This window comes from Triticum aestivum, chromosome 7A, assembly GCF_018294505.1.
Source record: "Triticum aestivum cultivar Chinese Spring chromosome 7A, IWGSC CS RefSeq v2.1, whole genome shotgun sequence".
NCBI classification, from domain to species: Eukaryota; Viridiplantae; Streptophyta; class Magnoliopsida; order Poales; family Poaceae; genus Triticum; species Triticum aestivum.
The window spans coordinates 6635229-6648805 of NC_057812.1; the positions used below are offsets into that span (position 1 = coordinate 6635229).

The following is a 13577-nucleotide window of genomic DNA, read 5'->3' on the forward strand; positions in this document are numbered from 1 at the left end:
CCTTTTGGAATTTGAGGATTCTAAAAATTTGCAAACAGACCTACGGTAAATCGGATGCAGATTTTCGTGCTGAACATTTTGATATATTATACTTTTTTTCGACATCATATGCAAAAGTTATACCCATTTTACTTTTTCATGAAACTTTTTTGCAAAACATGTCTAAATTTAAGTTTTTTAATTTTCCTAACTAGTAGATATAGTAATATAACTACATCTCGAAGGATTTTATTTTTTGAAGCTTTTATCATTTTCTTTTGTTTTTTTTTAAAACTGAAATGACGATACACGGGGGACGGGGGGGTAGAGTTTGAGAAATGGCCCTTTAGTCCCGGTTTGATATACGTACCGGAACTAAAAGGTGGGACTAAAGGGCCCATTTAAACCGGGACTAATGCCTTTAGCAGCTCGAACCGAGACTAATGCTCACATTAATCCCAATTCGTAATGCAGCTGGGATTAATATGTATATTGCGCTGTGATAAGCCTTGTTTTCTACTAGTGGTACATAGGAGCTTGTTGGTGTCGACGGAAGAGATGTGCAGCTCATTCCTCACGTGGTGATGGCAGTGACTGATTCATCGAGCAGAATTGGGGATGGCCAGACAAATTGTTGACGACGAGAAGAACTTGAGGAAGGTGCAGAGGAGCGTTGGGCTTCTTTCCCACAAGGAGCGGCACAAAAATGCTAGACCTAAGTTACGTTCCTTTCATTTCTTTAAGCTAATTAACCACCCCCCCCCCCCCCCCCACACACACACACCTCTGATTTTCAGTGGGTGGGCCTCGGCCTGTTTTCTCTCCCAACCAAATCTGGCCACCTCAGCTTCTTCGTAGGTTACGTAGAAAAAATTATGTAGATATAGCAAAGCTCCGGAACGGCAGCAGATCCAAACAGTACATGTGCACTACACTCTTTTTGTAATTTTGACCGATTTGAGTGGAGTGGAATGGTGTTCAAAAAAAGATTTCAGTGGAATGTATACTTACAGTACTGTTTTTTTTTTCTTTTAGCGAAGCAACACACCCCCTCTCCAAAAAATAAAAAGGTTTGGGCCTTGTCCTGCCAAGCGGACGGGGCGCAGGCTTATTCTCTGCCTGGGCCAAAACTGAATGGGCCGTAGCAGCTACCGCACCGCCTAATTTTTCTCTCAATCAAAAAAAGTTCAGTGCGGGTGTCCTAACAAAGAAAAAAAAAGTTGTAAAAAACACAAAGAAAAAAGAACTAGTTCAGTCAGTGCGGAGCTCTGCTCTGGTCGTCTTCATCCCCCGCCGGCCGATCCCCATCCCATCCCCGGTCTCCCGCCGTCCGTCGCTAAGCGGCGGAGCGGCCGGCCGGGGCGGTGGGCTATCCTGTTCTGCCATGGCGCCGGAGACGAGGAGCAGGAGGACGAGGGACCCGCGCGCATCGGAGACCGCGCCGCCGCCGCCGCCGGTGCAGCGCCCTCGGCTCACGCGCGCCGGAAGCAGGGGGGACGCGCCGACCCGCCGCCGCTCCGGTAAGCACAACACACTCTCTAGTTCCGCATCGCCGATTAGATTAACTGGAGACCTGTAGCTGTGCAGTAACAGAGGTTAGGTGTGTAGGGTTCCAGGGGGGAGTAATCAGGAGATAATAAAATTAATTAGTACAAGTGCTCTTCTCCTAGTCCAGTGATGCTTCTTTTATTTGTTTTTCAAGCTAGAAACATGAAATCTCCTACTTGGGGGAAGTCATGGCCAAAGTGATTTATCGCTATTCCATTTCCCAGAAAAATCTCATGCAGTTAGATTATATACATTCTGCTAAGGCCCCCCTGCTTGAAGCTGCAGATGAATCTTCAAATTAAGATATGGATATGAGAAGTCTTACTACTTGTTAGCATTCTAAAAAAAAAAAAAGTCTTGCTTGGTAGCCTACTACTGAAACTAGATGGAAGACAACAACCTTATAGCCATCAGCAAGCCCAACTGATTGCTGGCTCTCCCAGCTGCAACACCTGCAGAGCTTTTTTATATGGTTATAACCCAGCCGTAGATAACCAACCCAAGAGCAATCCAGTCCCATAAAAGGGACATTTTAATACATGGCTGGAACTTCTGATGCGTATAGCAAGTATCAAAGAGCCATCGAGGAAGTTTCATTTTCTCCGGCAGTGTGGTTGGTGGTGCTTATAGCATCAAGGAGGGGTCATATGTATGGATGAATATGCAGTGGTATTTATGGCATTAAGTCAAGCCCTTGTGTCAGACGGAATTTGCAGGGCATGTAAGGTCGACTGGTTTGTGCTTTTTATTGTTGTAAGTGATAAGTGATAATGCTCCCGAGTCAGTTGAGAACCTGGACTCTATATTTTCTTTAAGCTGTCAAAGTTTCATGATATATATTCGGAAGTCTATGTTCTACTGAAATGCCCAATTGATGGTGTTTCAACAGGTCAGGTTAATGAGGATGTCGTGAGCAGATTCCCGCATTTGGCAAGTTCGGTACAAAATGATGTTACGCAGTTAAAGGAGGCGACTGGAGAGGACGAGGGGGGCGCGCACATCCAAGACCTTGTTGCCGTCGTTCCGCGGATGACGAGGAGGAGGGCGAGGGAGGCATGTGCATCGGAGACCGCATTGCCGTCGTTGCAGCGCGCTCGACTCACGCGTGGCGGAAGCAGGGGGGAGGCGCCGACCAGTGGCCGCTCCGGTAAGTGGAAGACTGTACTACCACCGTAAATCTTTTTAGTCATGCATCGCTTTGTTAGTAGTAATCACCAGATAGATTACCTAGAGACCTGTAGCTGTACAGAGATAGAGGTGCAGGCATATATTTCTAGGGTTACAGGGTGACAAAAAACCAACTCACATGTATGATATATATATATCCTTCTGATTTTAAGATGACCCAAGTGATTTAACACTCTTTTCTGGAAAATATCTTATTACTAGATTGTTTAGTTTGTGCTTATGTTCTACTGCTTGAAGCTGTAGATAAATCTTCGAATAAAGCTGTCAAATTGTCATGATATATTAAGAAGTATATGTTCTGCTGAAATGCCCAATTGATGGTGTTTCGACAGGTAAGGTTAATGAGGATGTCGAGAGCAGATTCCAGCATTTGGCAAGTTCAGTACAAAATGATGGTATGCAGTTAAACAGAGCCATGGAGGCATCGCTGGATTGTAAGTCCCCCCTAATTGGTACTTTTGGTCAAAAGGGCTATCATAACTGCTGCTAGTTATTTCCTCATCAGTTATCCAGAAATTCTCTTACAATGAGATTATCCAGTTCGTGATTAGGTCCCACTGCTTGAAGCTGTAGATACATCTTCAAATAAAAATATGGACATTACAAGTCTTAGTTTAGCCTACTACTGAAACTAGATGGAATAACATCCTTATAGCCCAAAGTCCAACTGATTGCTATCTCTCCCAGCTGTGACACCTGCAGAGCATTATATGGTCAAGCCATAGATAACCTAACAACAATCCAATCCCATAAAAGGTTTTTTTTAATTCTAGCTGTAGATAAATCTTTGAATAAAGCTGTCAAATTGTCATGATATATTCAGAAGTATGTGTTCTGCTGAAATGCCCAATTGATGGTGTTTCAACAGGTAAGGTTAATGAGGATGCCGAGAGCAGATTCCAGCATTTGGCAAGTTCACTACAAAATGATGGTATGCAGTTAAACAGAGCCATGGAGGCATCACTGGATTGTAAGCCCCCCCCCCCCCATTGGTACTTTTGGTCAAAAGGCCTATCATAACTGCTGCTAGTTATTTCCTCATCAGTTATCCAGAAATTCTCTTACAATGAGATTATCTAGTTCGTGATTAGGTCCCACTGCTTGAAGCTGTAGATAAATCTTCAGATAAAGATATGGACATGACAAGTCTTAGTATCCTACTAGTGAAACTAGATGGGATAACATCCTTATAGCCCAAAGTCCAACTGATTGCTATCTCTCCCAGCTGTGACACCTGCAGAGCATTATATGGTCAAGCCATAGATAACGTAACAACAATCCAATCCCATAAAAGGGTTTTTTTAATTCTAGTTCATAGGTAATTAGTTCCTAGCAAATATTTAGTTCCTAGAAATTCTTAGTGATTATAAATTCATAGATATTTTTTAGTAATTCTATACCATTTTTATATGTAGTTACAGTTTATGTAGCTTAATTCTTTTATTTGACAATGTGTAGATATGTCTGGAAACAACTACGCCGCAGCCTCTTCTTCGCAGATGCTAAACGTGGGTGATGAAGCTGTGGAACTGTCGTCACGTCATGACGGTCCCAACATCTTGGGCACATACAAGGATGGGCAGAACAACTACACATCCACTGGTCATGACGAGTCCGGCACCGCCACAAATCCTGAAGATGCGACCGATCGCGATGAAGGGACCGGCCAAGGGGACCAGGCAGCTGGACAACCCAAAAGGCAACGTAAGCCTAGGCGCCGAAACATGCTCGGCACTAATAGGATTGTTATCAACCGAGTGTCTGAGGAGGGTCTACCTGTTAGTCCCAAGAAGGCCGAACAAGGTTACAGGAATGCCCTAGGCTGCATCCTTCGCGAAACTGTGAGCATTAATGAAACCAATCTCAGGTCGAAAGCGAACGAGAATTTGCGAGCGCTCCTCATATCGAAGCTGCACACTCATTACAAGTTCCCGGATGAGTCCCTAGACGAGACCACTCCGGTAAATAACAGAGCCCTCTGCAAGTGGTCCAAGCTTTTGAGTAGTTGGAAATCCAAGGCCAAAAGCGAATACCTTAAGAAAGATTACGAAACTGAGATAAAAAAGATCTGGCCTTTGGTTTCCGAGGAGGACTGGAACCTGTTCAAGCAGCACTGTGAGACCCCTGAAGTCAAGGAGATGGAAAAATGGGGAAAGGATATGTGGGCTAAGAGCATTGGTAACCGCACCCTTGGCAGCCGTGGTTACCCAGGGAAGAAGCCAAAGTGGGACAAGCAGGACACTGAGTTCGGTGCAGCTGGCAACTATCCTGTCATGGTGCCAGAGACGAGTAGGAGGGTGCACGCATCGGAGACCGCGTTGCCCTCGGCGCAGCACCCTCGACTCACGCGCGCTGGAAGCAGGGTGGATGCACCGACCAGTGGCCGCTCCGGTAAGTACAAGACTCTCTAGTTCCACATCGGTAGTTAACCGCCGAGTAGATTAACTAAGACTTGTAGCTGCGCAGTAATAGGGTTACAGGGCGCTGGAACAGGGGGGAGTAATAAGGAGATTTTTTTTATCTCCTACTTCAGCGTCACTTTTTTGATTTGTTTTCTAAGCTGGAAACCCAGTTCCCATGTATGATATATCCTTCTGGTTTACCAATCTTTATTTCTTCAATGGTTTCCCTCTTTTTTATATTTTTCTTTGTTTTTCTCCGGTTTTATAGTTTTTCAAGTTTTATAGGGTTTTATTTATTTAGTTATTCTTTGCTTTTTTCTGTTTCTTTTTTCTTTGTTATAAATTTTATATTTTTTTTAACTGGTTTTCTTTCGTTCTTCGTTATACTTTTTTTATTTTTTGCTTTTCTGTCGATTTTCATCTTTTTTTTTCAAGACATGTTAACTTTTTCCCAGTTTACAATATTTTGTATACATTAGAAACATTTTTGAAATACATTATTAACATTTTCTGAAAACATACATTTTTGGTTGTCTACTTCTTTAGAATATTGATGTCTTCTTTTTTTCCATGCACATATTACGTTTTTGGGTATATATCTAATAAATTTTTCTTATATAGAAAATTTGTGAATACATGATTAACATTTTTAGTACATGATTAACATTTTTCCACTGCTTGAAGCTGTAGATAGTTCTTCGAATAAAGGTATGAATAACCCAAGAGCAATCCAATCCCATAAAGGGGCATTTTTATACATGGTTGGAACTACTGATGCGTATAATAAAGTATGGAAGAGGTATTGAGGAAGTTACATATTCTCTGGCAGTGTAGTTAGTGGTGCTTATAGCATCAAGCAGGGGTCCTATGTATGAATATGCAGTGGTATTTAACTATTTATATCATTAAGTGAAGCCTTGGGCATGTAAGGTCGACTTGTCTGTGCTTTTTGTAAGTGATAGTGCTCCCGAGTCGGTTGAAAACGTGGACTCTAGATTTTCTTTAAGCTGACAAATTTTCATGATCTATATTCAGAAGTATATGTTCTACTGAAATGCCCAATTGATGGTGTTTCTACAGGTCAGGTTAATGAGGATGTCGAGAGCAGATTCCAGCATTTGGCAGGTTCAGTACAAAATGATGTTATGCAGTTAAAGGCAGCGACCGGAGAGGACGAGGGAGGTGTGCACATCCAAGACCTTGTTGTCGTCGTTCCACGAATGACGAGGAGGAGGGCGAGGGAGGCATGCGCACCGGAGACTGCGTTGCCGTCGTTGCAGCGCACTCGACTCACACGCGGTGGAAGCAGGGGGGAGGCCCCGACCAATGGCCGCTCCGGTAAGCGGAAGACTGTACTACCACTGTAAATAAATCTTTTTAGTCCCGCATCGCGTCGGTAGTAGTAATCACCAAATAGATTACCTAGAGACCTGTAGCTGTACACTGGTAGAGGTGTAGGGTTACAGGGTGACAAAAAACCAACTCACATGGAGGCATCACTGGATTGTAAGTCCCCCCTAATTTGTACTTTTGGTGAAAAGGGCCATCATAACTGCTGCTAGTTATTTTCTCAGGAGTTATCCAAAAAAATTTCTTACAATGAGATTATCTAGTTGGTGATTAGATCCCACTGCTTGAAGTTGTAGATAAATCTGCAACTAAATAAATGGACATGACAAGTCTTAGTAGCCTGCTGAAATAGATGGAATAACATCCTTATAGCCCAAAGCCCAACTGATTGCTATCTGTCCCAGCTGCGACACCTGCAGAACATTATATGGTTATAAGCCATTGATAACCCAAGAAGAATCGAATCCCATAACAGGGGGATTTTTAATTCTAGTTCCTAGCAAATATTTCGTTCATAGAAATTTTCAGTAATTATAGATTTTATAGATATTGTTTTAGTAATTCTATAGCATTTTTATATGTAGTTACATTTTGTGTAGCTTAATTCTTTTATTTGACAATTTACAGATATTTCTGGAAACGACTCCGCTGCAGCCTCTTCTTCGCGGACGATAAGCGCGGGTGATGAAGCTGTAGAACCGTCATCACGTCATGGCGGCCCCGACGCCTTGGGCACATACACAGATGGGCAGGACGACTACACATCCACTGTTCATGATGAGTCCGGCACCGCCACAAATCCTGAAGATGCAACCGATCGCGACGAAGGGACCGGCCAAGGGGACCAGGCAGCTGGACAACCTAAAAAGCAACGCAAACCTAGGCGCCCAAACATGCTTGGCACCGATAGGATTGTTATCAACCGAGTGTCTGAGGCTGGTCTACCTCTTAGTCCCAAGAAGGCTGAACAAGGTTACAGTAATGGCCTAGGCTGCATCCTTCGCGAAACCGTGAGCATTAATGAAACCAATCTCAGGTCGAAAGCCAATGAGAATTTGCGAGCACTCCTCATATCGAAGCTGCACACTCATTACAAGTTCCCGGATGAGTCCCTAGACGAGACCACTCCGGTAAATAACACAGCCCTCTGCAAGTGGACCAAGCTTTTGAGTAGTTGGAAATCCAAAGCCAAAAGCGAATACCTTGAGAAAGATTACGAAACCGAGATAAAAAAGAAGTGGCCTTCGGTTTCTGAGGAGGACTGGAACCTGTTCAAGCAGCACTGCGAGACCCCTGAAGTCAAGGAGATGGAGAAATGGGGGAAGGAAATGCGGGCAAGGAACATTGGTCACCACACCCTTGGAAGCCGTGGTTACCCAGGGAAGAAGCCGAAGTGGGACAAGCAGGACGCTGAGTTTGCTGCAGCAGGCATACCAAACCCCTTCAAGGAATTTGAAAACCCGCGTGAAAATGATTACATCAGGGGCCGGTGCAAATACGATGAAGAGACTAAGACATGGGTATTGGACGAGAAGACGGCGAAAGTCAAGGAACTCCTGGTAATTGATTAACCTGCTTATTTTTTTGTTATACTAATTAAGTATAGATTTCTTTCCAAGTAGTCACATTTCTAAACTGTCACCTCCGTATTGTAGAGGCAGTATCATGTGGAATCTCAAAGCTCCCAGGAGTCGGAGTCCTCGGCAAGGTGGGACGACCCTCTGAACAGGTCGATCAACGTGGTGCTCGGCAAGGACCCGAAAACGAGGCCGGCTTATGGTCGTGTGAACGGCGTCGGGCTGAATGAAAAATGGGACACGCATTATCCCGAAGACCGCGAGCTTGCGAGGCAGAGAAGGAGAGCCGGCCGAGCTAGTTTTGAATCCAGATTGGCTGGAATGAGAGAAGAACTTAAAGAAGAAATGAGAGAGGAAGTCGAGGTGAAAGCCAAAGCCATGGCGACAGCACAAGTCATGGAAATGTGGCCCGATCTAATTGAGGCCGTCAAGCGAAGTTTAGCATCGGGGCAAACAGCGCCACCATCATCCTCTGTCACGTTGGCGCCGGCCAATGTCATTTTGGAGAAAGAGCCGCGTCCTGGTGCACATCATAGCAGCCGCTCTGCCCCTTTCATGGGCTAGAGATCGTCGCTGGCTGATGTCGAGCCCTAACGGTAAGCGTTGCTGGCTCAACGAATACCTTCTTCCATGGTTCGTTGTTCAGATCTCTAACATCACCGATGCGTACATGTTTCGCAGGAAGACACTGCGCGCACTCTCCTCGCCAGGGTGAAGGACCAAACGGCACGATGCTGAACCTAATAAGTTTGATGCAAGTTTGGATTTTCATCTTCTTCATACTTTGTGTGGAATACTGCTATGTTACATTGGCTGCTAGGGCTCATTATTATGTTTGTGTTCATCCTTTGTTGAGAGAGGACTCCCTAGTTTGTATGTACCTTTTGTGCCTGGAGAAGTATCTATAATGACCTTTGAATAAACTGAATTTCGAACATGCACTTCTAACAAGAATCCCTTTATACATACATCTAGCAAAGATCTGGTAATTGTCAATAGCAACTTGCTTGTTTTCCTCTTTTTTACTGCACAACCTCTTTTAAGAGTGCAATTTTTCTTATTTCTCATTTCTTTTATTACACAATCTCTTCAGTTTTGTGACTTGTTACACTTGTATTTTCTGGTGGCTTAGTTGTGACTTGTTATAATTTGCATTTCGGTTTGCAATTTTAAGCAGTTGATGCCTTGGTGGAATAGATATCAAAGAATCTTGAAACTAGTCATAATAAAATTACAGTAAAATGGAATTCTGAATATGCATCTGTGTGTCTAACAAGACTCCTTCAGTACACATAATACTATTTTAGTAGCATGTTTTGGGAATTGTCTTTATTTATTTATTGCAGAAGCTTTTGATTTTTGAGCGTGTGTTTCTCCAGGGTGTTTGTTCTTGCTGCATATGGCCAGCTAATAGCATGATTTAGCTTGCATACCGAGTGCTTTAACTGATATTTTCGCACCTAGCTCTTTTGGTGGCTTGTCAGTGACTTGGTATACTTGTGTTCAGTTCCCGATATTAGGCGGTTGGTACCTTGATGGACTAGTTATATGAAATTGGTTGTTATTTTTTCCGCATCTCTCATGCTTATACTGTAGGAGTAAAGTCCATGCCCTGTTAGCAATGCATTGCAAGAATTGTTTTCTTTTGTCTGTTTCCTGAAATAGTGTTTTATAATAAAACCGTTCCTGGTGTTCCGTAACACAGAGCATCGTGTGGTCATGGCAGCTAAATTTGTTATTACTCCCTCCGTTCCTAAATATTTGTCTTTTTAGAGATTTCAAATGGACTACCACATACGGATGTATATAGACATATTTTAGAGTGTAGATTCACTCATTTTGCTCCGTATGTAGTTATTTGTTGAAATCTCTAGAAAGACAAATATTTAGGAACGGAGGAAGTAGTTTGTAGGTTGTAGAATCAGCAACTCGTAGTTGAATTGATTAGAGTTGGCCCCAAGGACGCTACTTGTGTCCATTTCATTTTCCCCTATCCACAGAAACTTGTAGAATGCTACCTGAATTTTACTCGGATATCAGATTCAAATTGGATCATGTACAACGAAATCTTTCTCAGGATCACCATACAAACTAAACTGCAATCAACAATCACACTCACGGGGGTAGGCTACATTTAGTTGCTTTTTCTCTCCTGTTTTTATTACTCCCTAGTTTTAACAAGAATCCCTTTATTAATTAGGATAATTGCAAGTACATGCCGGTCCGAAAATTTTGAATGAAACATTGAATTTAAAACATTTTAGCTTCACAAGATATATGCAAGTTTTAGCACATAAGACCTGATTGCTTCTTCTTCCTCAGAATCAGATCTCATGTTGTTTTTTTGGGAGAACATAAAGGAGCGTTCGCCCTAGTAGCTGGTTGCAACTAACAGTTCAAAAAACCTGACGTGGCATCAGCCCTGCACCAAGATCCAGGCCACGAGATCAAACGGCAAACATGGCGTTTGCGGGGAAAACCTTCCCCGTGAATGTTCGCCAGATATAATTTCCCTTTAATAAAATTAGGATGTGTGTGGCACCAAATGTACACTCAAAACCTGATTGCTTCTTCATCAGAATTCCATTTTCTACTGCTATTACAATGCAAGACCCAGGTATCAATAGACAACCATACATTCTAGAAATTTGTGTTTAGATATATGTCAGATAACATGCTTTAGAGCTGATATTTATAAGCCTCAAACGGAACATACATATATGCTATGATTTTGATTTTTATTCCCCAAATCAATTTATGTAGTCTTGCAACTTTTCTTTTTCTTGGACCTTGGGACACTCGATTGAATAAATATTTAGAATAGTCAACGCATCAAATACAAAATAATAATAATATATTTCAAAATATTATATATTTACTAAAAGTATAGTTTGTGTGATAAGTGCTAGAACTATATACAAATATGTTATCATTTTTTCTATGTGTAACGGAAAACATTATAAGTAAAATTAAACAGTGAATTTATAAGTTATAGAAATAAAAGTTTGTTATAAATAAATAAAGATTAGTTTTATCATATTTATAAGAAATTAAATGTCATTTCCTTTGAATTTAGATATACTATCTAAAAAGCACTGCTCAAAATTGATAAGATCATGGGATTATACATAAAGATAGGATTTCATACCAGCTAGTTGTTGACGTGGTTGCCTAGCCGTTTGCAGATAATTGGGGTGTCCGCATCAACCCTTGTCACCGTCGATGACAAATTAACGGCAATTACCGAATACACCTGCAAAGGCACCTCTTCTTCCCGGTCCTTTGCCGGTGGTCAACAGGCCACGTAGCAGCGGGTAACGTATCAGCCAATCAGGCAGTGCGCACGGAGAGTGACGGCGGGCAGTGATTTTTTCCTTTCCTGAGCGGATTTTGTGTGGGTCGGGAAGGGGAATTCATGCAAATCCTATTCACCACCCGCGGGCAACAAATGCATGATGGGATAACGCCCGTGAACAGTAAATGGATGATGGGTGTGCCACCTCAGTTTAATGCTTTTCCTCACACCCACATATGTTTTGTTCATCATTTTTTTGTTTTTCGTTTTGTGGTTTTATTTTATTATTTTTAGTTTGTTTTTTAATTTATTCATAGTCCTTTTTGTGTTTTTCATTTCCCCTTATGTTGGTTTCTTTTTTCTTTTAGGTTTCTATACTATAATTTGTTCTAATATAATATATTGTGAACAATTTCATATATAGTGACCTTTTTAATGTATGCCAAGCTTTTATTTAATATACTATGAACATTTTTTAATACTACAAACCAAACTATTTTTTATTGTAGGATGAACTAATTTTTGAATATACGCTGACTATGTAGAGTGAATTTTTTAGTGTATGTTCACTTTTTGGATGTTATTTAGACAAACTGAACTTTTTTGTTTTCTTAATATATATTGAACATTTTTTAATACACATGATCCTCTTTTAAAAGAAAACCCTTTATTTCAACTGACTGATTTTTTGGCTGACGCAAACCTCCTCGCGAGCTGTCCGATCGTTCAAGATCATGCGACTCTCGTTTCTCATGCATGCCTAGCCAGACGGTGTCGCTGCAAACGGGCCCAGGTCGATCACGTCTCGCCCACCTATTCCGTGACCTTGAGAGATAGAGGGGTTGCAACATTCAATCCCGAGCCAAGTTCGAGCAGCACCCAGATCTTATCAGACCGCCTAAAGTGACGCCCTCGCGATGGCGATCTTCTGAAACAGTGAAGCCGACGCAAGGACAAGGGTCGGAGTTGCATACATCGATGTCTCAAAGCATGGACGACGACGCTCCATGGCACAGGTATTAAACCCTTCCCCAAATGCACCCCAAAATGTTGGTGATCTGCAAATCGCGTGGAGAAAGCATGCAAATGGCCTTGACGAGCGAACTATTTGGGGGGAGGTGGGGGGGGGGGGGAGGGGAGGGGCTCGTCGGGGCTCGAGTGGAGCGTAGGGCTTGCTGCACAGTAGATGGTCACCCATGTAGTCACTCGTGCAGGTTGATTTGCTTCGTTTCAGGGCGAGTTTCAGAGTAGCTAGTCCGCTGAGCACAACAATCCCACCTGTTATTCGCCGATGATACTTTACTGTTTTTTGAGGCCTCTAGTGCCCAAGCGGAGAATGTGAAGGCTGCTTTGGAACTCTATGGTAAGGCCACTGGACAAAGTCTGAACTATGGTAAATGCTCTGTTTTCTTTGGTGCTACATGCCCTGTGATGATACAGCAGCAAGTTAGAGATGTGTTCGGGGTAACAAGCTTAGTTTTTGAGGAAAAATACTTGGGCCTCCCAACTCCTGAGGGGCGTATGTCCAAGGGACGTTTTCAGAATCTACAAACTAGTCTCACAAAGCGTTTGATTCAGTGGGGGGATGGACTTCTTGCCCAGCCAGGAAGAGAGGTTTTAATTAAATCAGTTGCACAAGCATTGCCAACCTATATCATGGGTGTGTTCAAGTTATCTTATTCAGTGTGTGATGATTTGACAAGGATGGTGAGAAATTTTTATTGGGGGTCTAGAGAAGGAAAAAGAAAGGTCCATTGGAGAGGATGGGATTACCTTTTACAGCCTAAGAACAAAGGAGGTGCTGGATTCCGTGATTTTCGTATGTTCAATCAAGCATTGTTGGCCCGACAAGCTTGGCGATTGTTATCTAGACCGGACAGTCTGTGCGCCCAAGTCTTGAAGGCTAGGTATTATCCTCATGGTAATTTAGTGGACACGGTCTTCTCAGGTAATGCTTCATCATCGTGGCAAGCTATAAGTCATGGGCTCGATCTCTTGAAGAAAGGCTTAATTTAGAGGGTTGGAAATGAACGAAGTATCAGAGTATGGAGAGACAATTGGATTCCAAGACCTCACTCATACAAACCGGTGTCACTACAAGGTCGGTGCCGCATACGTTTTGTATCCTGTCTGCTCAATGACAATGGTTCGTGGAACCTGGAACTGCTCCAGCAATACTTCATACCAGTTGATGTCGAAGAAATAATAAAGATAAGAGCATCTCCAAGACTTGGGGAG

At 42.6% G+C, this 13577-nt stretch overlaps 1 protein-coding gene across 1 annotated transcript; it reads left to right on the forward strand.

Moving 5' to 3' along the window:
- Positions 1–1197: 1197 nt before the first annotated feature.
- LOC123147140 (uncharacterized) lies at positions 1198–8981 on the forward strand. The gene is made up of 9 exons (XM_044566375.1): positions 1198–1499; positions 2417–2674; positions 3048–3149; positions 3584–3685; positions 4174–5106; positions 6198–6455; positions 7095–8026; positions 8123–8640; positions 8726–8981. The coding sequence occupies exons 1-8, from the start codon at positions 1364–1366 to the stop codon at positions 8606–8608; spliced, it is 3207 nt and encodes a 1068-aa protein (XP_044422310.1). The 5' UTR covers positions 1198–1363; the 3' UTR covers positions 8609–8640; positions 8726–8981.
- The last annotated feature ends 4596 nt before the right edge of the window (positions 8982–13577 follow it).